The 26,060-nt window shown below is 53.8% G+C and overlaps 1 protein-coding gene across 1 annotated transcript; it reads left to right on the forward strand.

The window, feature by feature from the left end:
* The first annotated feature begins 18,745 nt into the window (after nt 1–18,745).
* Nucleotides 18,746–24,656, forward strand: LOC138684197 (T-cell activation Rho GTPase-activating protein-like). Its single transcript, XM_069777903.1, has 7 exons — nt 18,746–19,250; nt 19,484–19,645; nt 19,730–19,839; nt 20,186–20,325; nt 20,884–21,032; nt 23,630–23,691; nt 24,575–24,656. The coding sequence occupies exons 1-7, from the start codon at nt 19,101–19,103 to the stop codon at nt 24,654–24,656; spliced, it is 855 nt and encodes a 284-aa protein (XP_069634004.1). The 5' UTR covers nt 18,746–19,100.
* The last annotated feature ends 1,404 nt before the right edge of the window (nt 24,657–26,060 follow it).

Below are 26,060 nucleotides of genomic sequence, written 5' to 3' on the forward strand. Positions count from 1 at the left end.
AGGGGCATATGTGTAAAAGCGATGAAACCGTACCCCAAGAAGCTATAAATAATAGGGAAGTTTGATTAATTGGTGTAAATGGTGAATATTGGCAAACATAACTGCAATACTCCTTCTTGGGAAATGGAGAATGAAAGTAGCTCTGCTGCTATTTCGTTGCGAGTTTCTTTGACCTGTGAATCAGCCTGTTGAGCCACAAGACAGCTCTGGAGTAAGTTCTTGGAATTAAGTTTTTTCAGTTTTTCCCTGGTCCTGTTCAGAGCAGAAGGGATGAGATATATACATAGGTATTTATGTTACAGTTTTGATAAAATGCATTTAAATCTTGAGTCTGTTAAAACATTTGGTCTCGTGGGGAGCAAAGCTTGGGTCAGTTAATGGGTTCTTGGGTTAGATGATGTCTGTCTGGCATTTGATAGCATTACTTGAAAACCAAATGCATGATTTATTTATCCGCTTTAGAGAAGGAGACATATAGGAACATAGGAAGGCCGAGAATGACATGGACTGCGAAGTATTTTATTTGGGCTTTTGTCCAAAAAACCCCCTGCCTTTTCAGCAAACTGGTAAGATGTAAGGGCTCAAAAAATCATCGGCAGAGTAAGTCGACCAGACTGAGTGGAATTCTACCAACGATGCGTTCTGTGGTAACTCTAGTAATATAAGAGGTAGTTGTACCCATTTAGCAGTGCTCTTTTTATTTCTTTAAAAAGATGCTGTTGCCTCGTAATGGGAGGAATCCAAGTCCCATAATGGCCCAACATTCCGAAAGTCGACAGTGGGGAAGATCTGCTAGTGCAAGTAATTAATCAACAGGCAATACCTGGTGAGGGTGTGTTGGTACGGCTGGTGGAAAGCGCTCTCTCTGTGTGCAGTGGACAGTCTGAGCAGTACCCCGCTTCTTTGGAGGCAGAGAGTTACACTGTCGCTCTTGGCATCTGTTTTGTCTGGGATGTTCTTAGAGGCAACACGTCTCAAAGTGTACTGCCCTGCTTGCACGTGCTGGAGAGGTAGCTTATGGCTGTTGCTTCCTTGGTAAGGAGAAGGAGGCAGCAGTGCTGTGCGTGGGGTAGGTGTGTAAGCAGGGGGTGAGGTGGCAGCAGGGCTCCTGCCTGCGTACTCCAGCCCCAAGTGTAGCCCTGGCCACAGGTGTCCAGATGTAAGTGTGGGGGCACAGCACGGAGGGCAAGGCCTTGCCCCTGTTGCCCCGAGCTCCTGATGCACCACTGCCTCGGCAGCCTCTGCTGCTCGCTCAGAGCCCTTCTGCAAACCCCACGTCTCCCCCACGTCCTGTCCCAGACTGCTTCCCACAGGGAGAATCTTCCCGCCCCGCTCCTTCCAGAAGGTGGAAGGGGAGTGATAACGGAGACTATAGTCGCTAATACAGACTTGCCCAGTGAGTCGTCATCGCAGGCGTCTTTGCGCCTCGCCCTGTTTGGCAGCCCCTCGCTGCAGAGCCCCTCGCCCTGCTGCAGAGCCCCTCTTCTGCCCCCTCCCAGGCCCCCGCGCCTTCCAGCTCAAAAATCCTGTCTTCTCTTCCAGCCCCAGCTCCTGGCACCGATTTCCAACACTCATCTACCAGCTGTACTTAGAAAAATGTCATTCAGAAAAGAGCCCCGCAGCTTAAAAAAGAGGACAAGGCTGAGAAAGATGGACCCATTGTAGACTTTGTCAGGCCCTTTATTTATCCTGTGATTAAGGTTGGGGTGACAGAGGTGTCGAACTCTGCAGAAGAACATTGCTGCTGTGGCAGAAGGTGCTTCAGAGGTAGGAGACAGCTGGAGCCCGCACGGGCAGCGTTTGGAGGGGGCCAAGGGAAAAGGTGCTGGGGAAAGAAGGATGTGTTTCTGCATATGGTGACCTCTGTGGGATTGTGCTTGTTGTCACAGGGTCATTTACTGTGTTGTTTCAAGGATGGGGTCTTCGTGCTTTTAGTCGGTTAGGAAACCAGCGGTACTTGGGCTTACATTTCACCTCTTGTTTTTTCTTTCATACTGTCTGCGCAGAGAAAGCGCAGGCTGGATTTAAACTGGGGCTGCTGTTTTCTTCTCCTGGAGATTGGTGAAACTTTCCTTGAACAGAGAGCAAAAGGAATTTGTTGGAGCTTTTGCAATAGCAGTGATGCGTCAAGGTTAGAAAAAGTCTAACCATGCATGAGGCTCCAGGGTCTGGTGGTACAGGAGAAAAAAGTTTGCCTGAAAATCAAAACTGTTGTCTCTAGAGTGCAGGAATGCATTTTCCTTTTGACTGTCGTGGGAAATGCAAAGCCAGGAACTGGCCCAGCAGTAAACTGATTTGGGGCTTGATTTCTTCACCCTTACACTGAGCACCTTATTTCAGAGGGCCTATTCGTGAAAGCAGCAGTAGTGCTCAAGGAGGAGGATGCTGTTCTGTTCAGTAGAGGGGGCAGAACCATCCCTTCTGAGGCTGCTTGAGCTACTGCTTGCTTTGGAAAGCAGCACAGCAACCTTCCTTCCCCTCTGCTATTTTCTTTGTGGGATTTATTTATTAAAAGTGAACCGAAGGATGTGCTGTGAACACCAGATTAACATGGCTATGCAAATGAAGACCCCTGGTATTTGATAACTTACTGAGTGAGTGTGATTGCCTGGTCACCAGCTGTTAGAGTGAATCCTGGCGGAGAACAGGCAAAGGGGAAAGTCATCACTAGATTAAATAAGAAAAAAGCAAATAAAACCATCAATAACTCGCTAACAAAATACTTACCTCCCTGTCATCCTCAGGAATCCATTTCTTGTAGTTCTGCAATTCCCTGTTTTCTCTAGCTGAAGAAATGGTGTCATTATATTAAAAAAAAAAATGCTGAAAGGATATATCCATTAAATAAAATTTACATAGAATGTCTTAGTATATAATGTTTTTTTTACCCAGGAATATGAAAGGTACCTTCTTCTAAAACAGCATGGTTGTAGCTTAGTTCATGTATTCCTAAATACAGCTAAGTAAGCTGTCAACTTAAAGATTTGTCTAAGTTAATAGCATTTCTCTTAAATACAGCCTGTTAATGTTAGCATAAATGAACGGAAGGAGATAAGGAATGCTGTGCGCAACTGTGACACAAGCTATGTTCAAGTGAGACTACTAAAAGAATTAGTAGCCTCGAACAGAAAGGGGGGAATTGATAGCGTATTTCCATACATTCTGTATGGTATGTCTAAATATTTTGATGGTTTTAATATTTTGTACCAGCTGTGGAAACTGGTTTGCTGCTAGGTGACTGTAAAAGTGAGATTTGGTAAATAATTGAAGTTTGATTTCACCGGAGCTCTGATTCTTAAAGTCGCTTTCCCTCGCCGTTTTTTTAAACGATGGCTGCATCAGCCGGACGGATGGCACTGTCGAGGGGCTGCAGCTGAGCACCCCCGGTGCTGCTCCAAGCCTGGATGTCTCATCTCTCCAAGGAAGCTGCACCCAGGAGCACTCTGCCACCTGCTCTTCCAGACCCGGCGTTTCTCATTCAAACTGAGATGACCCGTCGTGTTGAGCCGCGTGCAAGTAATTTCTATAGGATTGGCTTAACATGCAGTAGCGCCGTCTGCCTGTGCACGGTTGGCTTCCACTGCTGGTCAATGGGAGTCTCTGCTGACAAATAAAAATGGAATTGAATAGAAGGGAGTTGAAAGTCAAAAGGGCCCTGTAATAATTTTAGAGTGCCTGAGGCACCACGCTGAAGCCCTGGCATTATAAATAAGGGTACTGTACTAGAGACTGAATTGCAATCAAAGCAGCTGTAAGAACGTGGAGTGTGCGCTGAGCTTCTTTAAGGTGCGTGGAGTTAGATTACGATCTGTAGGCAGTGCAGGCAAATCAATATTTGCTCACTGACGTATGTAGGGACCTTAAAGCCTGTGATTAGAAAGGCCGAAGGGATGTGGGGAATGTGAGATGAAGGCTCCAGAGCCAGGAGTGAGAGAGCTGTATTGGAGCAGCCCGACCCTCTGGTTGTCTCAAAATGTTTCCAGGGGCTGACTGTCCTCCCGGCTCACCACGGCTCATCTCCTGGACCATCTGCGTGATGATGTAGTCTGCTGACCTCTTGCTGCATTTCACGGTAATTACATCTACCTAAAATACTCTGTTTAAAAAAAAAAAACCAAACAAACTCCTGTTTATGAATAAGGTTGGTGGGAGGATGGGAAGAATCCGAATGTCCTGGCTGAGCTCTCTGTTCCTGACATAAACTGGAGTAAATCCAGTACTGTCACTGGGCCCGTGAGTGTTAATAGCAGCTCATGGCAAGTTGCACGGGCTGCCCCAGAAGGGCTGGAGCTGAGTCAGGGTCAGGCAGGGGAAGCGTAAGGGTTGGCCTTGGTGCCTGCTGAAGCTGGGCAGATGCTGTGGGCCACCCTTGGGACAGCTGGTACAATGGCATGGCTTTAATAGCTGGATGGTGAGGTGTGATGGCAGGGAGGAGAGCGAGCGCTTCTTGAGTTGGGACTCACTGTCTGATTTCAAGTGCTGGTGGCTGAATTTACCAGCTCAATGCATTTATTCCCTTATAACCCTCTCAGCCACCATGGGCTGCGTGTGTCCTGCTTTGTGCCATGTGCAGGATGACAATCCCTTTTTCTGCAAAGGTGAATGGGCTTGGGAAGAACACCAGTTAAAGGGTGCCACATACTGCTGCGTTTTGGGTGCAGACATACCCACAAATCTTGCTCCCACCAAATTGCAGCATGCAGGGAGAGTTTTACTGGTAAATGGGTGTAAATCTTCAAGCCCCCAAGCTGAAATGTACCATTTGATAAAGTTTCCAGGCACTTTCTGGCTGGTGCAGTGTTTTGGTTTTTTTTTTTTTTTCCTTCTGATTTTTTTCTCCCCCCTTGCTGGTCTTGCGGCTGCCCAAGGTGCAGCCAGACAAGTGGAGGAGGGTCCCTGCGTGGCCTGCAGCTCCCTCCCTCGCCATTCTTGGGGTGATTTGGGGTTATTTTGGTGTGTCAGTGAGGCAAAGCTGGGCTCTCCGGGGCTGAGGTCAGTGGGACCCGAGGAAGGCCGTGATGGTCTTGAGGCTTTGAAGGGCTTTGCACCGAGCCCTGTCCCCGCTGGAGGGGACGCTGGTGGTGTTCAAGACGAAGGCCTTGCAGCCCTTGCTGTCGTGTGTGCCCGTGTCCCCCCCGGCCCCCGAGGTCTGTCCTTGTCGCAGGGGCTCTGTGCTGCTTTCTGCGTGGGGCCGTGTCCGTGAGTCCTGCAGGGAGCTGTCTGTCCTGGCTTCCCCACCAAAGGGCTGCTCCCCCTGGGGAAGGGGAGAGGGGAGTCGTCCGCGTCCCGCCCCACCGTTGCCTGCCCCGCTGGTGGTGACTCGGCCCTGGGGGTGGCTCGGTTCCCCTCGGGGCTTTCCCCGGCTCGGATCTGGGGCTCAGCGGGGCTTTTGCACCTCTTGGGTGCTGTTTCTTGGTGCCCCCTGCTCTCCCTCCCCCTCCCACACAGGCATGGAGCGGTTCTGGAGAAGGAGCTTTTAATTGAAAAGACAAGAGGAAAGGTCCCATCCAAGCTGGTCTAACCCCTCCCTACCCCCCTCCCCGGCGCCCCCTTCAACAAGTACCCCCCCTCCTCTCCCACCCCCCACTCCCCCCATCTCCATCCCTCTCACCCCTGTCTAATCCCCGCCCCCCCCTCACACCCCCATGTTGGCTGCAAGAGCCCTGCGCTTGCTGGGTGGCATTGGCAAGGAGCTCTGCGCCTGCCTCTTCCTCCGCTTGCCTGCCGTGGCAGGTGGGGATGGTGGCAGGTCCATCCCGGCATCCTGCCACGGCTCCTGGGGCTCCATCCCGCCGCCGTTGACTATTTTGAGGCTCAGCATGGCGTCGCTGAGCTCGGGGATGCAGTAGTCAGGGGTGAGCATCTCCTCAGGCAGTGAGAGCGAGCCGAAGTCGTGGTGGGGGGTGGCTGCGCCGGTTCCACCAGCGTCCCCAGGCATGGGGCTGCTGCTGGGAGCATGCTGGCTGACTGCCAGCCCGCCCAGGGAGCAATCAAAGAGCATTAGGGCCTCTTGGAGAGCCACGGCAAGGGCATCTCCAAGGGCTTGGCTGGGGGGGACGTCGCTCCCCGGGGGGATGTCGCTGCCTGGGGGTGCCCCCGCAGGGGTGGCCGTGCTGGAGATGTTGATCTTTGCCAGCTGCCCCTCGATGTGCTGGTAGCCGGGGATGGCTGTCAGCAGCGCCGGAGGGGCTGGGGCCACCCCACTCCTCTGATTTTTATAGGGTGTGAGGTATCGTGGTTGGCCCTGGGGGGTCCCTGGGGCTGCCCAGGCCAGGGGGGCCCCGCAGCCCCCGGGACCCCACAGGGCAGCACCCGGCAGAGAAGCGGCGCCTTGGCCGAGCGTGGCGGTGGCCAGTGGAGGCAGGTGGGTGGTTGTCCACTGGATGCGGAAGACGCGGGGGTCGAAGAGGCAGCCACATGGAGCCCTCTGCAGCCCTGTGTGGGTGAGGGGGAGCCGTGCTGGGGCGGGGGGACTCTCCAGGGGCACCCGCCGAGCCGGCCCCGATGGCCGACATCCCCCAGCTCTGGGCCAGGGGCGTGGGGAGCTTGTGGCCGGGGCGATCCCCACAGGGTGAGTTGCTGTGCCGGTGGGACAGGGTTGCAATTTGGGGAGGAGACTCGCATCTAGGAGGTGAAACGGGAGAGGTGGCCCCAAATATTTGGGGAATTCTCTGCAGATGGGCTTTCCTGGGCACGTGCCGCCCGGGCGAGGGCAAGGATGCTCACCGGGGCTTGCTGAACCCCCATGTGAAAAGTGTCGGGGGAAGGGGTGTGATGGGGATGGAGAAGGTGCCAGAGCAGACTGGGGTGCCATACCTGCTGGTGGTGCCTGGGGGGCCTGGGGTGTCCGGGCTGCAGGGAAGGGCTGCTCCCGCGCGGGCAGGCAGCACAGGTTGGCTGAGCCTAAGAGAGAGAGGAGCGATGGCCGGCGGTCACCTCTGCTCTTGCCCCCCAAGAGCGTCCCTGGGCTGCAGGGGTTGGGGTCAGTCCCTACCTTGAGGGTAGAAGTTTTTGGGGAGCACGAATGGCTGGAAAAGCTGGGGTGCCGGGGGGTCCCAGGGCCCAGGCAGTGGGAGCTGCACTGGTGGCTGCGCCATGGTCCCTTCTGGCTGTTGGCTGCCAAGGACTCTTTGGCGTCTCCCCGGAAGGAATGCGGGGGCTCCCTGTGTTCCGCCCCACCCCCAAGAGCCTCCCCAGCTCCTCCTGGGGAGGGAAAGGGTTAAGGGAGGCTGGGGTGCCCCCGGGGCCTACAGGCGGCTCTCAGGGTCTGCGGGTGCAAATCCTCTTTGCTTTCAACAGTATTTTTCCGGTGGGGGAAGAAGAACAAGTTGATTCAGCCGAGCCGAGCGGGGACCAAGCTGCAGCCGCAGCCTCCTTGCGCCAGATGGCAAATGCGTTTGCGACTGTTGCCCGTGCTTCTGTTCGCTGCGTTGACCGGAGCGAGGCAGAAATAGGAAAAAGGACCTCGAGGGCGCGAAGGAAGGTCACGCGGTGTCGCTCGGTGGCACGCTTTCCCCCAGCCCTCGCTCCAGTAGTGCTGTCAGGTCTTTTAGTCTCCTGATGGGAAAAGCAGCAGCTCTGGATCCCCCTCGGAGGGGGCGGCGCTTTCCCTGGGTGCGTGACACCCAGGAGGAGACGGTACCCGCCGCCGCGTGCTCCCAGAAAAGGACTGGATTCTGCCCAACGTCCGGTGTCGGGGCGCTGGGGCTGTTTGCGCTCTACGGGACCCCAGGGATGGGGTTAGTACATCCCCTCCTCGTGCTTGGAGGATTCAGCACTAGCAAGGACCCCCTGGTACCAAGGACACAGGCCTCTCGCTCCCGCTGTGTGAACAGTGTGTGGCCTGGGGGAGTCGGGACAACTGCCGTGAACCGGAGGCCAAAGATCTCTCCTGGCCTGGATCCTGTTAATTAAAGAGATGGCGCTCTGTTGGTGAGGCACCTCTGGCTGCAAGATTGCGCAAGGCCATCTGCTGCGTAACTTGTGGCAGGGACCGATGCTGGGGGCGTGAAGGCAAGCGCGGTTCTAAAACCATAAAACTCCGTTTCATTTCAGAGCGCAGCTGAGCCACCCCGCTCCTCAACACTCTGCCATCTGCACCGCTGTGCTGCACATCCCAAAGGCCACCAAGTCACACCCGTGTCCCTGCTGCTTTGCCGGGAGCTTCTGCGATGCGAGCGATGTTCTGGGGGCTGATCTCTTGGACTGCAGCTACTCTGTCCCTGACCGGCAGCTGGTCAGGAGGGTTGCGTCCCAGGTGGAATTCCGCCTCTCTGACGAGAACCTGGCCAAGGATGCTTTCCTTCTGAAACATGTCCAGAAGAACAAGATGGGCTTCGTCAGCATCAAACTGCTGATGTCCTTGAAGAAGGTAGGCAGCCTGTTGCGTTGGCCAGCTGGGGTGGGAAGTGGCCTCCACGTGGAGGATGCCTGGGTGTCTGGGTGTGCTCTGGCTGTCTGCGGTGAGGTGCTCGGGGAGGTCCAGGCTCTGCTCAGGCTGCCTGTGTCCCGGCAAAGCGCTGGTGGTGCAGAGCTGGGCCCTGCTGTCTGCCTTCAACGTGCTGCAGCAGTTCTCCACCCAGGGAGGGTGGCTGGGGAAGCGGTGAGGGGTCCTCAAACCCCAAGCCCAGGGCTGGGTTCACCTCTTCTGCCCGTGGTTCCCCCAGGCTGCTTTGAGAGAGGAGAGCTCGTCCTCCGGCGCTGAGGCTCCTTTACATTTGGGTTTGGGGCTTTCTCTTTTCTTTTGTTTTTCATCACGACTAGATGAATGAGCAGCGCAGTTTATTAACGCAACGGTACAGGTGCTTTTGGATTGCCCGTGATAAATAGACTGTCTGCAAAGCACGTGCAGGTGACAATACCGTTGCCTACAGGCGCGTTAAATGATGAAAGAAAAGAGCTCTAAAGAATTCTAAGTTTCCCAGGGAAGCACTCGGTACAGCCAAGTGTTCAAATCTCACGCAATAGGCATCCCTATGGCGGGGGGGAGAGAGGCTCAGCCCATCGACTGATCCCAGAAGTCAGCGATGTCCTCCCGACTTGTCTGTGATGGTGTCTTCCCTAACGTTTCTCCTCTCTTAAGCCCTTTTATGTTTTCTGAGTTTTTTTGGTGGAGCTTGAGTGACTCTAGTCATACATACCTTTCCTTTGATTGGTATAAAGTTCTCTCGCTTTGCTTTTAAAGGTGTATGCTAGAGAAAATTCAGAGCGCGTGCTCAGTGGGGGGGTGGTCGCACCTTGGAGGTGGGTACCTTTGGGGATGGAGGTGTGTTTTGGTGTTGTAATGAGCAAAGTTCACCCAAAGGACCTGCTGTTGCGTGTGAGTACCCCAGAAGTGGGCACGTGTGATAGAAACCAGAAGTGTAGGGCGTTAGCTCGACAGAACCGCCGTTATTTTACCTCCTTGCTTCAGTGGATTCAATGCAGGGACCAAGCGTTCTCGTTCCGATCGTTCCGGTTGCCTATCCCTGCGATCACCGAGCCTGGCCGCGGGGTCTCGGCTCCGCTCCACCCTCTGTGTTCCTTTTCAGAGTCAGCGTACCAAGCTCCCCTGGTGTTGCTGACGTCTAAAGTTGCAGGTCACGTTGCTTAGGGAGCTACCATGGAACCGATTCTTGACGTGTGCACTGCGTTCCTCCCTGGAAGTTCACCTTCCCTTGGGGGGGGCGGGGGGGCAGGGGCGTGTGTCATACCGACAGGTCACCTCCATCCAGCAATCATTCCACGGGCTGTCGCTGTGCCCGGGAGGCCCGGGGGTCTCTCCCTGCCCTTGGCGGCCATGCCCTGGGCCCAGCTGCTGGGTGTCCCTGGCGCCTGCTCTGCCACTCGGCTCGCAAGGAGAAGCCTGGTGCTGTTCCTCTTCTCTCGGGCCATGGCAGGAACCAAGCGTGCAGCGCAGAGACCGCCCCTATTAGCCGTCCCCTCTCTGCGCCAGAGCTAAAGCCTATGCAGCCCCGCAGCCAGGAGGAGCAGGGACTTGATGTGGCTGGACACAACCCCTTTTCGTGGGGCGTAAGGGGGGTGATTTCGGCAGCCGCAGCCTGGAGGCAAGCCAAAGTGTAACCAGAGCCATAGGTTGGGATGGTGGGTGCCAAGAGCCCGCCACGGAAGTAAGCCAGGCTTTGAGAAACAAGTGCGCGGAGGTGACCCCGGTGTGGTGGAAGGAAAGGTTGGTCGTATTCAGACGTGGACCATTTGGATCCGTGACCAAAGCCCAGCCAGGCAAAGGACAGACAGCTCTTCCAAACTGTCAAAATAGCCCATTGCTGCTATTGCCGTCACATCCCCTTGTCCCACTGAAACCCAGCTGCGCAGCCTTTCTATTAAACACACGCGTTGGCCGTGTTTATATGGGATACCAAAGGCGCTTCAGCCATGGGTGAAACTTCCACAGCTCACCTGTGACTTGAACCTTTCTGAGAGTTCTTTGCCTACCTCGGTTTGTGGGAAGATGTTCGGATCTTACCTCAAACCCTGGCAAGTCTCCTTTTCCTCTAGGATTTAGTATTTTGAGTACTGAGAGATTAAGAGAGGTAGTCTCCTTGCCATTTTGTGCGTTGGTGCCAAAATGGATCTGTACCTTCAGACTATGTAAATAAGGGCATGTAGGCCACAGACATTCCTTTGGTTGTGGTGATGCCAGAGGTGAAAGACAGGGGTTTGGTTCCCTCTGCAGGAACTCTGCAGAGATGTAGAGAGCGTGCACGGTTTCCTCACCGTTCCTTACCGAGGCACCAAGGGACATTTGCTACCACACTGTCAGGGGAGGTTTGGACTTGACGTGAGGAGACATTTCTTTGCCAAGAGGGTGGTCACACCCTGAGACAGGCTTCCTGGAGAGGTGGTGGATGCCCCGTGCCTGTCAGTGTTGAAGAGGCATTTGGACAATGCCCTTAATACCATGCTTGAACTTTTGGTCAGCCATGAAGCGGTCAGGCAGGAGGACTAGTAGGAACTTGTAGGTCCCTTCCAGCTGAACTATTCTATTCTCATTCAGAATGTGAATAGAGAAGAAGAAATAGTTTTTCCCACTTTTTTGGAATTTGACAGAAAGTAAATTAAAGATGCCTTGTCCAAAGTTGCACAGCAGTTTAGCAATTGCATTTCAAAACGGTGTTTTGGCAGTTGAAGAAATTACACTGCCAATAGAGCTGTTTAGGAAAAAAAAGGAGTAGTTTTGCAGAGGATGTGTGAAGGCCTCTAGAAAAACATCTTTAAAGAGCCTGTGGATGTTTCCCGTGGAAAGCACTGATTTTGTTTGAAAGCTAAGGCTCTTTCAGCTTGGGCATCTTTTAGTTTTAGAGCAAAAACTTAGTATTTCTCAGAGGAAACAGGAACTCGTACAAATTGAGTTGAATCCTCAGCTTCCTATTTAAAAATGTCTTTAAGGGAAGTGTACCATCAGGCCACAACTGTGCAATGGCATTAGTCCCGAAGTTAATCCCAATGGCATTAGTCCCTAAATTAATCCCAGATGCATACCAGTTCACAAGGAAGCCACCTACTTGGTTGTCTGATTCATGAAATCTCCCCTGGCATGTAAGGCTCACATTGAATCCCATCCTACCATCACCTTTAACACACTTGTTTTACCCACGCTTTTATGCTTCATAAAATGAGCATCCATAAGTGTTAGCAACTCCAAGTCAGCACCCATTCTTTTGATAAAAATAACCTGCTACGAGTGTCTGAGCAATCATAGTTAAATTATACCACCACTTCCATACAGTTCTGTAACAATATTCCTCTAGTGGTTCTGATACAACAGAGCTTCTCTATCTAATAGTTAATGGTAACACACTTTGATAAGTAAGGAACACATAGATCAATATACTTTTCAGGGGAAAATATTTTAAAGACTGTACATTAGTATAAATCAGAAGGCAAAACCCCTCAAAGTCTGGAGGAAGATGCAAAAGTGCTTCTTTGCAAGAGGGTTTTTGTCCACTCTTACTTAAGTCAACTGAAGGGAAGATCTGAATAAAGCCACGGTGCCTTCTCCCACCCGACTCTGGCCATTCACCGAGATCCAGTGCTTAGCGCTGTTCCCAGTTTGCACTGAGACTGGATGAACTGTCAGATGCTACCATGATTTATAAACTTAAGCTCCCAGTCTCTCCTGCCATTTCCACATCCACTTCTTCCCTTTCTGATAAGGCATGAATCATCATCAGAAATCCCTCTCTAGCCCATTAACAAACTAAGCATTGCACAGGCTCATAGAAGTACATGGGTGACTATCGTTACATCTGCCTCCATATTAGAGGGATCAGCACTGTAAAAATACCTGCAGTCAGCAAATATTCGTGTTGCATTTATGAGCATTTTCATTCCAGTACACACATTATGAAACAATCTTATGGTGGTAGGAAGGCTAGGTAGGTATTCCAGCAAGGAAGACTGCTTTGCTGCTATATTAATACCTTATATTATAGTGCAATAATCCTGTGCTCTACAGAGTCTCGGACTGGTTCATTGGAGCGGGGCGGGGGGGAAGTGTCTGGCTTTAAACAGCTTGCAGTATTGGGTCAAAAAAGGCACAGATGTTGCAGCAAATCCTTGAAACAACATAAACTCACCATGCTCATCTGAGCCTATCCAAAAAAGTATTCACCGTGGCCAGACCAAGGGTTCTGTGCTGTGCCTGGCTAATTCAACAGCAGGGCACCCTGCGTGGGAGAACCACTAATCCTGAAACGTAGCATTAAAGAAGACGAGACCAAGGCTACAGAGGCTTTTGTGAAACTGAGCATAAGAGAAGAATCATACCTTCCTGAGCCTCAAAAGAATTTCTACAAAATCTTAGATATTTCTGCGATGACTTCAGGAGATAATCTTACAGCAAGTGACTCCTAACAGAATTTTCAGATGCCTTTAGGAATAAGGAAGGACTCTAGTAATCTCTCACCCTCATAGGCAGTCTCAAGAAAGCATATGCCTGAGAAACAGAGGAAAACCAGAGTGAGGAGATGGGGAAGTCGAGAACGTTATTCGCAGTAGCTGCTCTCATTCGACCAGATCAAGACTGGCACAGTGTTAGCAGAGGTACGGAATAGATGTGAAAGCCTCAGACGTTTCTGCCCAGCGGGTAACACTGTGGGATGTAAATGGTAAGACTGCATGCATTTTTTTTTCGCAACACAGTAAAAAGTGAAGTTAAAAATACCAAATCCACCAGACCAAAAAGCTTCCCATCCTCCTCAAGTTATGAGAGGAAAAAATCCTCTCAGGAGATTGAAAGAGAGGTACTCCATAAACACGCACATCTGTGGTTCCCAAGCCCATCGTTCAAAACTTCTGTCATCAGTTTATTTTCTCCCATGGGTCTTCTCCAGTTCAGTAGCTGTCACTCCAGTGAAAACCACAACACAAAGCTGACATTTATTGAAGGTGGGCAGGGCCCCGTGAACTCTACTGTGGCAGTGCAGACAAATCTAAACATCATCTTTACTCACAAATTTCCATTCAGTTCAGTGAAAGCAGAATTGCCTCTGAGGTGTGGGAATAATAAAGAGAAAATTCTCCTTTTGGTTGCACCTAAGAACAGGCTTGCAGAGGTGCTGGTGGGAAGCCTGCTGGAAACCAAGGGGCTGCGTGGGAGTCAGGGAAAGCAGAATATGCTTTCCACCACCTAGAAAAGGAGCATGTGGATGGGGGAGGAGGAGCGAGCAAGAGAGGAGGAGCTGAGACTTTGCCAGAAGAAATAGGAGGGCCCCATGGTGCTGACCGCCCAGGAGTGCTCCGGGATGTCACGGGGAGGCTGGCACGCTGGTTCGAAGCACAGACCGCTTTCCCCTGCTCCTTTTCCATGCGGGCACCAGGACACGGTAAAGCAAAACCCGGGCAAGGTCAAGCTGGACTTGAGTGGCACGAGTGAAAGGGACAGGTGCCCGAGCGATCTTCTCTTCTGTCCTGCCAGTCAGAGGTAGGGGTGCGTAACCGAAAAAGCCGGTCGAAGAAACTCTCTGAGGCTCGATTTTGGAGTTTTAGAAAGCAGGCATTCTTTATTGCAGCGCTGGATGCACGGGGGATCGTTCTGCCTATCATGCATACCGTTACCTACAGCAAGGCAAGCTTATATTGTTCTAATCATATACTTATTTATGTTATCCTTGACATAGTGTCCGCCCTTTGGGCATGCGCAGTGTGGCTCATCTCTTTTTCCTAGTTAGCTGGCCTTGGCAGGTTTTAATGGCTGGATGCACCAATGTCTGTCCCAACGGCAGGTGGGGGACAGGGCTCTGCCCTTCGTGAGACCCCCAGCCCCTGGAGTGGTGGCTGGAAGATGGCTGTAGGCCAAAGGACCCTGATGGGAGCCCTGCAGGGCCTCATCCATTGGACCGACGGGCACCTTCCCTTGTCACCCAGAGCATCTCATGGGCTGGAAAAGGGATGCTCTGGAGAGCTTCTGGCAAATCTCTGGAGAAGAGCTTCTCCCCGCCTCTCTCCCAGGGGCTTTCTCGGCTCTGGTGCCCTTCCCAAGGACAGCCCCACAGGTGGGTGCAGCCAGCATGGCAGGAAAGAACAGGCAGCGGCCACAGCGGTCAGCACGGCGGGAAAGCCAAGGATAAAGCCTTATCACCCAAGTGGGATAAAGCCTTAATAACCAAGTGTGCTGCTCCTCGGACAGGAGTATTCCTGCCTAAGCTCACCACACTTTTCCTGCATTTCCCTGTGGCTTTCAGCAGGATATGAATCGCTCTTCAGTGCTGGTGGTCGCTCCCCTCTTTCAGTAACAATTGCAAATTTTCTTCCTGTTGGACCCGCCTCAGTTCCAGTCTCTTGGGGATTGAAAGCTGGCACAGCATGGGTGCCAGAGACGTTCCCACAGCTTGGCTGGCGTCCACAAGGAGGAGTCTGTCTTTAGCCACGATGGTCATTTCCAGGGAAAACAGCTTGTTGTATTGACCAGGACCCTACGCGGACAACAGAAGAGCAGGGATGCGGCCATTTGCCACAAGTCCAGTGGAGCAGGCTGCTCAAACACAGCCCACGGTGACTTTCTGTGCTGCTGGGCCTGTGGGGACAAAGGATTAAGCCTGAATTACCTACATGAAATAGAGCTATCGCTAGCCTCGTGCAACGGCACCCAGGAGCTGGTCCTGAAAACCACCAATCCAGGACACGGAAAGCTTTTAACCGCTGTGGCTATTCTGGAATAGACTGTGCCGTGTGCATCCATTTCTATTAGCAACGCTTCTCCTGCAGCCCAAAAGGAGTTTGAGAGCTTGCTTATGGCTAAAGGGGGTTGGTGGCCTCAGGCGGCGGCTGAGGCTTGGGGCTTGCATTGCCCGTGACCAGCTATGATCACAGAGTGAGAGAGGAAAGACTTTCCCTGGGGAAGAGGCACCAGGGAGTGGTTGAGGTGGAGGAAGACTTCACCACGGTTTTGCTTGTAGGTGGAAAGTTCTGGATCAGAGAGGAATTCTACATCTTCCGTAGCATGGCACAAGTAGAGTCTTCTGTTGGTACCAAGTAGAGGCAGAATGTCAGGCAAAGTGGCTCATTGAATGGGAATGATCTGGGGAAATTTACTTGGCTATTAAAAGCCCCATTGCTCTAGCAGTTGAATCTTTTTTCTCTAGTCCTTTTTTTTTTTTTGGAAGGGGGTGGCGGGAGGGGCATGGATAATTTATCGTCATACCTACAAAAACAGGCATTGTAGCAGTCAAGATGGAATACGCCTTTCTCACGTCCCTTTTCTTTTTTGAACATGGTGAATTCAATCTGCTGATCAATAGCCCACTGAGTTCAATAGACACCTTGGATTTTTATCCTTCGGCTCAAGAGCTAGACCCAACCTCCTGTCGTTGGTGTTAGCACAATTAATGCAGATAATCTGCTATCTTCTACCTAATAATCTAGGCTACATCCTACCTAACGATCTATGCGAGAGTACAACCCGATCCAATGTTACACGCAACATCAGCACTGTGAAGAGCTGTGACATTCAAATGAAAAAGGAGACATTTTGAACACCTTTTAAGAGCTTGCAGGAATACAAAGGGGAAGCACTGTGTAAATAATACTCAAACCAATATGGATTTTCCCCCTAAATTTCTGAACCTCCTGTGACAAGTGATGGCCTATCAAAGTGCGTGTCTGCCCCCCTGCGCAGCACCACGCGGGACCTGTTCACATTCCCTGGTCTGGGAGATGGGGCAGAGCGGACCCTCCGGCAGCTTGTGGCACACAACCGGGAGGAGAGGCTCACGTGCCGGAGGGTCCTGCTGTCAACCCGGGGGATCTTGACAGGCTGGAGAAAGGGGCTGACGGGAACCTCCTGTAGTTCCCCAAGGGGAAGAGCAAAGTCCTGGAGACCTGGGGACGAAGAAGCCCTTGTGCCAGTAAATGCTGGGGGACACCCAGCTGGAAAGCAGCTGTGCAGACACCTGGGGTGATGGTGGACGCCAAGTGGACCGATTTCGAGCCAGAAAAGTGCCCCTGGGGCAAAGGCGGCTCACTGCCTCCTGGGCTGCAGTAGGCAAAGCGTTGGCAAGAGGTGGAGGGAGACGGTCCTTCCCCTCTGCTGGGTCCGTCCAGCCCGCCTGGGGGTCCCCAGTGCCAGGCAGAGACGGCCATACTGGAGAGAACTCTCGCCCCGGTGCCCCTCCCACTTTCCGTTGGGCTCAGAATGTTGGTCAGTTGGAGGCCACAGCCACCAGAGACAGCAGCACGGAGCTGTGCTGGCACACAGGAGCGCTGGGAGGAGGCAGGATCTGGCCGAGCAGCACCTCGCCGGCACCGGCACCTCGCCTCCCATCCCCGCTGTCGCCGACTGGCCCATGTCCTTGGTCCACGGCGAGGGTCCTCCTCTCCCGGGCAGGATGGGCCAGGCCAACTGCTGCTGCGGCTCCAGGTGGGCTCTCCCTGTGCCTCGGGGGCATGGCCGGGACCCGCGGTAGCGGCCTTTCTCATGCCTGCCGCTCTCTGCTCTGCAGGGAGGCTCTCACCGACGCCGAGCCGGTGCTGAGCGCGGACGTGCGGCTGACCCGGGGCCGCAAGAGGAGCGAGAGACGCCTTCTCCTCCTCCAGGAGGAACTGGTGATCGCCAAGTTGCAGTAAGACCCTCAGAGCCCAGCTGCCTTTCCCCCAGCCCTGGCCCTGGCCCCAGGGCAGGGACACCCCGGCACCAGCCCCAGGCCCCAGGACCGTGGTGCTGGATGCAGTCATTGATGTCCGTCCCAAGGGCAGGTGGGGGACGGGGCTCTGCCCGGGGGGACCCCCAGGAGGCCACCTCTACCTCACCGCCTGTCTCTCCTCTCTGCAGACATGGCACCACCCTGTGCCCACAGCTCTGCCTGGCCCTGGACCAGCTGTGGGTGCTGAGCGGTGGACAGGAGGCAGCGGGGGAGGAAAAAGAGGAGGAGGAAGGCAGCGATGAGGACAGGACCTCCATCGTCCTCATCTGGCCCACTGGCTCCTGCGTTGCCGCTTTCGGGTGAGTCGTGGTGCCACGTCCCATGGCCGGGCAGGAGAGGTTCCCAACCGTGCCCACGCCATCCTGTGAACGGCCTCTGCCCTGCGTGCAGAGCCTGGGCAGGGAGCGGGAAGCATGCCGGCAGGGAGGGATGGGGGCATGGGCAGGTCCTGCATCCCCTGGTGCCCTTTGGGTCCCCAGAAGAGAAGGGCAAAAGCAGCTGCTCTGGCAGGACACGGGGAGCCAGGGCTTGGGCAGCGTCTCTGTCCTGCCCCGCGGGGCTTCGTCCTGCCCCTGTGTCCTTCCCCACGGGGCAGGGCTGCACAGGCGTCCGCCTCTGCCCATGGGCTGTGGGGCAGCGGGGCCTGACGCTGGTTCTCCTCTCTTTCTGCAGCTCCCGGGCGCTGAAGGAGCTGTGGGTGGGCACACTGCTGGGGTAAGCCGGGGGGGATGCTGCAGGCGCAGCCGGGTGGGGGAACACAGCTCCCCAGCTGGGGAGAGGTGCCCTCGCGGCTGCGGGTAGCTCTCGGGCAGAGCTGCCTCACAGGAGAGAAGGGGCAGCTTGGGGCTCAGCCAGCTCTCTCCCTGTCCCTTGCCGGTGCACAGGACACCAGGAGGAGCAAAGAGAGCCCGCGTGACCCGTCTCCCCTCCCTCAGACCCCTGGAGAAGGAGCTGAGCCGCCACCACGCCGTGAGTGTCTCTCCGGTCTGGGCTCTGTCCCCGAGCCCTGGTCCTCCAGCCGAGCAGCAGAGGCATCGCTGCTCACCTTCCTCCGCTCCTTCTCTCTTGCCCAGTGGAGGACATTCAGCGCCAGGAGCCTGGAGAGGCTGATGGAGGACCAGGCCGAGGTGAGAAGGGCTGCCTTTCACCCGCCTCTGGCTGTGCCGGCGTCTGCGGCCAGCGGGGTGAGCTTGTAAGGCAGAGATGGAGGGAGGGAGCGTCCCCCGGTGCCACTCGGGGAGCGTAGAGGGTTGGGGAGGCACCAGGCATGCCAGCACATCCTCGCTGGCGGCGCTGGGGGGAAACCTGCCATGTGGGGCAGAGAGCCCAGGAGGGCAGAGGGTCCCAGCTCTGCCGCGCTCAGGCTGTTGTGCCGGGTGGCAGCTTGCCGGTGGCCCTTTCTGCTGCGGGGCTGCTCTCTAAGCGCAGCCTGCTTCTTGCAGGATCATCCCAAGCAAGGGCCACCGATAGCCCCGTCTATCAAAGCTGGGGGACTTTGCCGCTCACCAGGTGAGTTCTGGAAAGAAATGCATTGTCCTGCAAATGGTTAAGCTGTGCTCACTTGTCCCTTGAGTGTCGCCATGCAGGTGTGGCACCCCAAGGGAGGACGTCACCTGGACGAGCAAGGACACCTGCTGGGCAGCAGCCGCTGGACGTGGTTCCGCGGGGACCCAGAGCCTCTCCTGCTGCCCACAGCTTGGAGGAGGGCAGGGCGAGGGCTGGGACAGGTTGTCCCGGTGGCATGCCAGCTCTCAGGAGCCTCCGAGCTGGAGCCGCTGAGCTGGAGCTGTGGTTCCAGCTGCTGGCTCCCTGCCCATCCTGCCGCACCGCTCAGCACCGTGCTGCAGGCAGGGCAGGCTCCGGGAGTGCTGGCCCGGCTGTCTCCATTGACGCGCTCTTGCTCCGTTTTCCTTTTCAGAAGGAGGGAACAGCATCAGCAGCAGGAGGAGGAGGAGGAGGATGGGGCTGCCCTGGCCCTTTGCTCTGCGGAGGACCCCAGCCGCTGCCCAGGCGCCAGGGCAGGCGGGCTCCGGCTGCAGCAGGGCGCTCTTTGGCCAGCCCCTGGCAGCCCTCTGCGGGGAGGACGGCTCCCTGCCCCAGCCCATCCAGGTAAACCAGCCTGGGCAGGGGGTCCCCAGCCCTCCCTCCGGCTGCTCCAGAGGGGAGGTGGGTGTCCCCAGGAGCTCCGGGGATGGGGGATTGGGCCCTTCACCCCCAGAAGACGCTTCTGGTGCCAGCCCCCTTTGCGGGGGGAAAGGAGCAGGATCTGGGGCAGTGCTTTGGTCACTGCTGTTGGAAGGCAGCTTCTCAGCCAAGCAGCTGTTCTCCTGCCCCTCCTGCAGGAGATGCTGGCAGTCCTGCACAAGGAAGGACCGTCGACAGAAGGGATATTCCGAAGAGCTGCCGGCGGGACAGAGTTTCGTGAGCTGCGGGAGGCCCTGGACCACGGTGCGGATGTCGACCTGAGCAGCCAGCCTGCGCTGCTGCTGGCCGTCATCTTGAAGGTGAGCGCTTCTGACCTGCAGCTGGAAGAGCTCCTGCCTGGCCTGGAGTGTTCAGAGGCTCACCTGGAGCCCCTGGCATTGCAGGACTTCCTCCGAAGCATCCCCGCCAAGCTCCTCGTGACAGACCTCTACGAGGACTGGATGGCAGCGATGCATAAGAGCGGCAAGGAGGAGAAAGTTGAAGAGCTGAAAGCGTAAGTGTGGGCAGCAGCCTGCCTGTTGAGGAGGGCCTGGTAGAGGCCTGGGACTTGCCTGAAAAGGGACGGTCTCCTTAAAAAGCTGTGTCTTCTGACAGCTTGCTTTTGCTGGGGTGGGCTTAGATTTTGGGGGAAAGGGCATGGACAGGGAGCCTTCCCTTGCCTGGGCTTGGGTGAAATGAGGAGCTGGGAAGCAAGGCCGTGCTTCCTTCCTGAAGCGCAGGAGCACTGACCGCTGGCTGAGAGCACCCGGAAAGCTGCGCAACCCCCCTGCGTTGGGCAAGCTTTGGGGACGGCTGTGGGCAGCATCTTCTCTATTAACGTTGAGTTCCTGTTCCCTCAGGGTGGCCGAGAAGTTGCCTGGAGCCAATCTCCTCCTCCTCAAGCGGCTGCTGGCCCTCCTCCAGCACATCAGCCACAACGCCTCCAGCAGCAGAATGACGGCCAGCAACCTGGCCATCTGCCTTGGGCCAAATCTGCTGAGCCCACCTAACGAGGACCTGCTCCCCCTCGAGGCCATGCTGGCTGTGACCGAGAAGGTGCGCTGTACTGAGCAGCCGGCTGCAGCCTTGCTGGCCCATCCGAGCTTGGCTGCTCAGAGGTCCCTGGCTGCCTCCTCTCTTGAGCAAATGCCGGTGGGGTAGCTGCCTGCAAGAGCAGCCCCACAACCACAGCCGCCTGCGCAGAGGCAAGGGTCGGGAGTGGGAAAGGCTGCGTGATACATTTTCAGGCAGCTGGGTTGAGCCCAAGGGTTTGATGTGTGCAGGTGAACGTGCTGGTGGCGTTTCTCATTGAAAACTGCGGTGACATCTTTGTGGAGGAGATGGCTGGCCGCTCCTGTCCATCAGCCGGGGAGTCGCCAGCACCCATGGACAGAGCCACAGGTACGAGGAGGAACTGAGGGCTGTCACGGGCTGGGGCTTGGGGTACCAGAAACCTCAATGTCGAGAAGACAGCTGGTGTAGGGCTTTGGGTGGGTTTTGCTTTAGGTGTGCTTTACTTCCAAGGAGTCACTTTGCTGCACGTGCTTTTCCTTTCTAGACCTGCATTTGGAAGAGCAAAGTGGCCCTGCAGGCAGAGCAGACAAGGACCACCAGGCAGAGGCCTTGCTGCACACACCACCCGCCTCTCTGCTGGACATCCTCAAAGAAGCTGGGGGAGATGCGGTGGTGGAGTCCGAAACAGCAGAGGTATGGCAGCTCCATCAGGAGCTACCCTCCTACCCGAGACATGGTATCCCCGTGTTTGTTGAGCTGCCAGAAACAAACCGAGTGTCACACACCCGCGTGAACCCTGTGTTCCAAAGTGAGGCCCTTGGAAGAAAGGGCTAATGCAAACCAGCCAAAGGGATCTTCTCTGTAGGGCTAAGGCAGCATTTTGCCAAACAGTCACCTGCTACTCCAGGGTGTCCCTTGCCACCTGTTGACTCTGACATTTCTGTTGTAGGCACCCGTTGCTTTGGCTGCAACCACCCCAGGGACCACAGTAGACTCCCTGGGATGCACAGAAGGACTAAAGAGCGTTTCAGAGGAAAGAAGGTAAAATGAGTCAGCTTTGGGTAAATCAAGAACTGATTCTAGTTGATCCTGGCTTTACCTACCTAATCATACTGTGGGATGGAAAGGTTTGCAGGCTCCCCCCAGGAAAAGGAAAATGGAAAGAAAAGAAAGAGAAAACAGGCCTGGGCAGAGGAGAAGGAATGCCAACAAGAAAAGAAAAGAAGGAAGAGAGAAAGTGATGGGGACTTAAAAGAAGCAGGAAGGTCCAGCAGGTCAAGAAGCCCAGGTGTGTACCAGGCTCTGCTGCCCATCTTTCCCAACTCTCAGCGCTGCTCCAAGTCAGTCCGACCCGCTGGCAAGGGGGGGCTTGGAAATAACTCCATGGCCGCTCCCCAGGGGCTCCCCATCGAGCCCTGCTGTGTGGCACAGGGGCCCTGTGCATCTGTGCACGCACGCAGGTCTCTAAGGGCATTACCCGTGGGGATAAGGCGCCAGAGCCGTCCCCTGGTTGATGCCAGCCATAGCTCTCTCTTCTGGGCTACGAGCAATTCCTCATCAGCGGTGTTCCCCAAAGAAAGGGGAACCAAGTCCTGCCTATTCCTGCCTTCATGGGTTTATCAGTGCTCTCTGACTCTGTCGTTGTAGGTGCCGTTTCCCTGTTACTGGCTGAAGCCCTGTGACTCCCAGGCCCGCCCCCCGCCGCAGTTGATGTTTGCAATAAAAGGATCTTTTCTCTCTTCTGAGTGTGTCTGCCATACGATATTCTGGACTAGGTAGATGGGGTTTTGTGATGAACCCTCGGGAAGGAGTCTGGGATCTTGCCTTGCCCCAGCACCCTTTCCAGTAGGCATCAGGGCTGAGTTCAGGTGCTTCAGGAGTGAAACCAAAGCACAGACTCACACAGGAGGGTGGAGGTTGGAAGGGACCTGTAGAGTTCCTCTGGTCCAACCCGCCTGCTCAAGCAGGCTCACCTAGAGCAGGTTGCCCGGGACAGTGTGCCCTTGGGTTTTGAACATCACCAAGGATGGAGACTCCGCAAACTCCCTGGGCAACCTGTGCCAGTGTTTGACCACGTGGACAGGAAAAAGTTGTTTTCTTATGTGCAGCTGGAGCATATCATGTGTTTTAATTTGTGCCTGTTGCCTCTGGTGCTCTCAGTGGGCACTCTTGAGAAGAGCCTGGCTCCCTCATCTTCATTCCCTCCCAGCAGGTTTAGACAGATTAGTATAGATAGATAGATAAGACACCCCCCCACACCCCCAGGCTTTCTCTTCTCCCCACGGAAGTGTGCCAGCTTAAAAGCAGCAGGGAAGAGTCAGCTTCCTTGAGGCTCCTTGTTTTGCAGGTGACCTGGAGACGTGGAGGTCTGTGAGGTTCCCCTGCCAAGCTGGCCCAGGGAAGAGAGGCGGGGGGCTGGAGGGCACAGCTGGACTCCTGCTCCTGCGACAGCAGGGACTCGCTGGCCAGAAATGGCCCCAAGGACCCCGGCAAGGGGCTGTGCTCAGTGCTGCAGAGGAAGGCGAACCCCCCCGGGACCTGTGGCAATCTGCCCGGGGGAAAAAACTCCTTCCTGAGCCCAGCCCTGGTGGCCCGAGCAGGGTCCGGGGAGCTCCTGCGGGGGAGCGCGTTTGGGGTCGGCAGCCAGGGAGCTAGAGAGTGGTTTTATGAGTGTGAGTGAATTTGCTTTTGCAATGAGATGTGTACAGGCATTGCCAGGGCCTGGCTTTACTCTGGAAGTGACTGTTGTTAGCTGCTGCAGAATTGAAGAGACTGTGCTATGAACACCACGCCAATTAGGCTGTCTCCAGACCTGAAGCTGCATTAAATCTCATGCCACACTAGTCTCCTTTTTCCTTTGGAGAAGTAGGATGAGTCTTTGAAATTCTGCTGCATGACTTTATTTTGGGTTGAATTGAAATGCAGTTGTTTCTTTAGCTTTCCTTATTAGCATTCTGCTGGAATAGTGTCAGATCCAGGAGGATTAACCTTCCTCCTTGTTTTGTTCTCTGTGTTGATTTTGGAGAGGAAGGTGTGTTGTCTGTCTTGTGGTGTTGTGTGGTGCTCAGAAGATGCTTGAAACGTTGCTCTTGTCTGTGACCAAGCTCTTTCCCTCAGTGTAATCCCTTTGGACAGCACTGCCAGTAGTGTGCGTATGTTTCTGAGCAGCCTGCAGGCGTTTGATCTCCTCATGGTAGAGAGAGCACTGCATTTGTTTGAGTTTGGCAGCTTGTCATCGCCCCTTGCTTTCTTCCATTCTTTCCACCCTCTTCTCCTCATCCCTGCTCCAGCGTCCCTTCCTGAATCGTACTTTTGTGTCCCTGCTGATTCATGAAGACTTCATGACCACAGCGTAAGTCTTGGGTGGGTGATATCTGTCCTTCTGCTGTGGCACGCTGTGTAACTCCTTTCATTAACTTGTTCCATATTAAGCAAGGAGAGGGCCTTTCTGAAGAGGAAGGAAAGTTCTCATCTCTGACCGAGTTCTGGCTGGAGCCCCTGACTGTGGAGGATATGAGAATGGCTGCCTGCCAGACCATATACCAGAGAATACTCGCATGCCGTAATTCCTTACACTCCGCCCTATTTCCTTATTTCCAAGTGACACTTGTGCGACATTTGTTTACTTCTTAATGGGTTCAGCTTTTCTTTGAGACCTTCTCTCTCCCTGTGCATTTTATTGTTGACTGATACCTGGCAGCAAACAACTTTTGAGAAGCTGGCTTACAAAAGATGTAGTTAATAGTTGGGAACACAGTTTGATGCAGGCAGTCCATAACTCCCAGCATCACAGGGCCTAGCTCCAATGCTGTGAAGGCCCGTTCCTCTGCGGGTTTGCACTGTGGAGGGGATTGAGAGACACGTCCTGCCGGTTCCTTCTTTTAGTCCCTTGAGCAGAATGGCATTGCGATAGGCTGGAAGAGAGAGGTGCTGGTTTGAGGGCACCTTGTCAAAAACCCCAGTCCTAAAGGTTAGTGAGGATTGACTGAAAAGATCTGATCTCTCATCCTTTGTATCCTCAGACGCACAAAATACAAATGGGCATAAAATGGAAAAGAAACAGTCCTTGTGGAAGACTGGATGTTTTTTAAGAACAATAAACTGGGAATTCATCTGCCTGCAAAGTATTTTCTCAGTGCAATGGGAATGATGTTTTGTTGTTGTTTAAACTCTTACAAGGCATGTAGCTCTGTTGCTTTTTGGCTGGGGTGGGACTAACTCTCTCTGTTTCACAGCCGTCTGGATCTCGACACCACTGAAAGTGCTGTCAAGGAGTTAGAGGTAGGAGATGAAGCAGGTCCACGGGAGCTTAGCTGAACGTTAGGCCGAGCAAATCTTTTGTTTGTTATGGGACGGAGGATGTTTTGTCAAATGCAGCATTTCAAGTGCGAGTAATGGGGAACTTCTCTGGAGAGTACGAGGGTGAAAAAAAGGACGTAAATGAAAAATGTCATCAACAGGCAGCATTAGCGTAAGCGAGTAATGCTTTTATCAGAAATACTTCAAAGAAGCTACTGACTGTTGAAATTGGACAAATGAAAACTCCTATTTGTGGAGCTAGTTGCACTCCGTGCCTTGCTGGTTCCTGTTCAGATTCGTTCTGCAGTAGCACTTTCCCGTGGTTTCGCTCTTGGCCCCAGACCTGACCCCTGCTTTGAACTTCTCAGGCTTGACTAGCTGTCAGACCCTCCTAGTTTTTCAGGAGCTGTGGCAGTACTGGTGAGCTAGCTTGGTAGCAGCTAATCTAATGCTCAATTGCACGTGCTTTCCTCATAGCTGTGGAAGCCAGGGAACGTTCTTTTAATGACGCCATTACTTTGTGGCCAAGCTTGGTGACAGCTGATGAGTTCTGTTGTTGTCATCTTCTTCCTGAGACAGAAGAAAGCCCCTGCCATTCCCGAGGAAATGAGACCAATATACTGCCTGCTTAAAAATGCTCCTGTTAGTTAAGTTTAAACAAATCTTCAGAGTACAGTAGTAGCATTGTAAATATTATTGAAGAAAATGTGCTGATCTTAACTGATACAGAAAATTATTGGTTAATTATTTTTTCTTTTTCACTTTTGAAAATACTGAAAGGTATTCCTAGAAAAAGTTTCCCATTTATAAAGCAGGAGTTTGTTGGGGCTGAATTACAGTTCCTTTGTAACTGAATTGGGTCAATATTCCGAAAAAGGGGAATATGTTTATTTTTGAAACAGGTCAATACTGCACGTGTTGTGCTGGCAAGGAGGAGGCTTCTTAAATGTAGAACTTCTTAAATTTAAAAGCACACCTCCACTCTCCGTAGTAATGCTTCCATGTTAATTCAGGGTTAAGATATTCATTCACTTCAATTTCTGTGAATCTGTTAGGGCAGCATGCTCTAAGGTGATGGGAGGGAGCGGGGGGAAGAAGGAGAGGAGGAAAAGCAAAATATCTGGAACCTGCTCTTCCATGACTCCTACAAGCTGTAATTTTTTTTTTCCCAAGCCTGAAAACTGTACTTGACAGTGGAATTGTGGCTATTTGTTAATATTCTTCCTTCCTTTCTTGTTTTGGCCTCTCCAGGAAGCAATTCGAGTAATCCTTGGAAATCTTGATGATTTACATCCATTTTCTACAGACCCCTTCACTATCTTTCTGTGTACCCTTTCTTTCCTACTTGTAAAAGAAAAGGTCCAATGACTTGTATCTGTTGGGCATTGCTTAATTCGACATTCCTGCCTAGTAGTGCGCAGA

Source organism: Haliaeetus albicilla, unplaced genomic scaffold (genome assembly GCF_947461875.1).
Source record: "Haliaeetus albicilla unplaced genomic scaffold, bHalAlb1.1 scaffold_39, whole genome shotgun sequence".
NCBI classification, from domain to species: Eukaryota; Metazoa; Chordata; class Aves; order Accipitriformes; family Accipitridae; genus Haliaeetus; species Haliaeetus albicilla.

Excerpts from the sequence above, each read along its gene's own strand:
- LOC138684197 (XM_069777903.1), top strand. The coding sequence starts at position 19,101 with ATGGGGCTGCCCTGGCCCTTTGCTCTGCGGAGGACCCCAGCCGCTGCC. Across the intron at positions 19,251-19,483 it reads CCCTGCCCCAGCCCATCCAG|GAGATGCTGGCAGTCCTGCA; the intron begins GTAAACCAGCCT and ends CCCCTCCTGCAG. Across the intron at positions 20,326-20,883 it reads CCTTGGGCCAAATCTGCTGA|ACCTGCATTTGGAAGAGCAA; the intron begins GCCCACCTAACG and ends TTTCCTTTCTAG.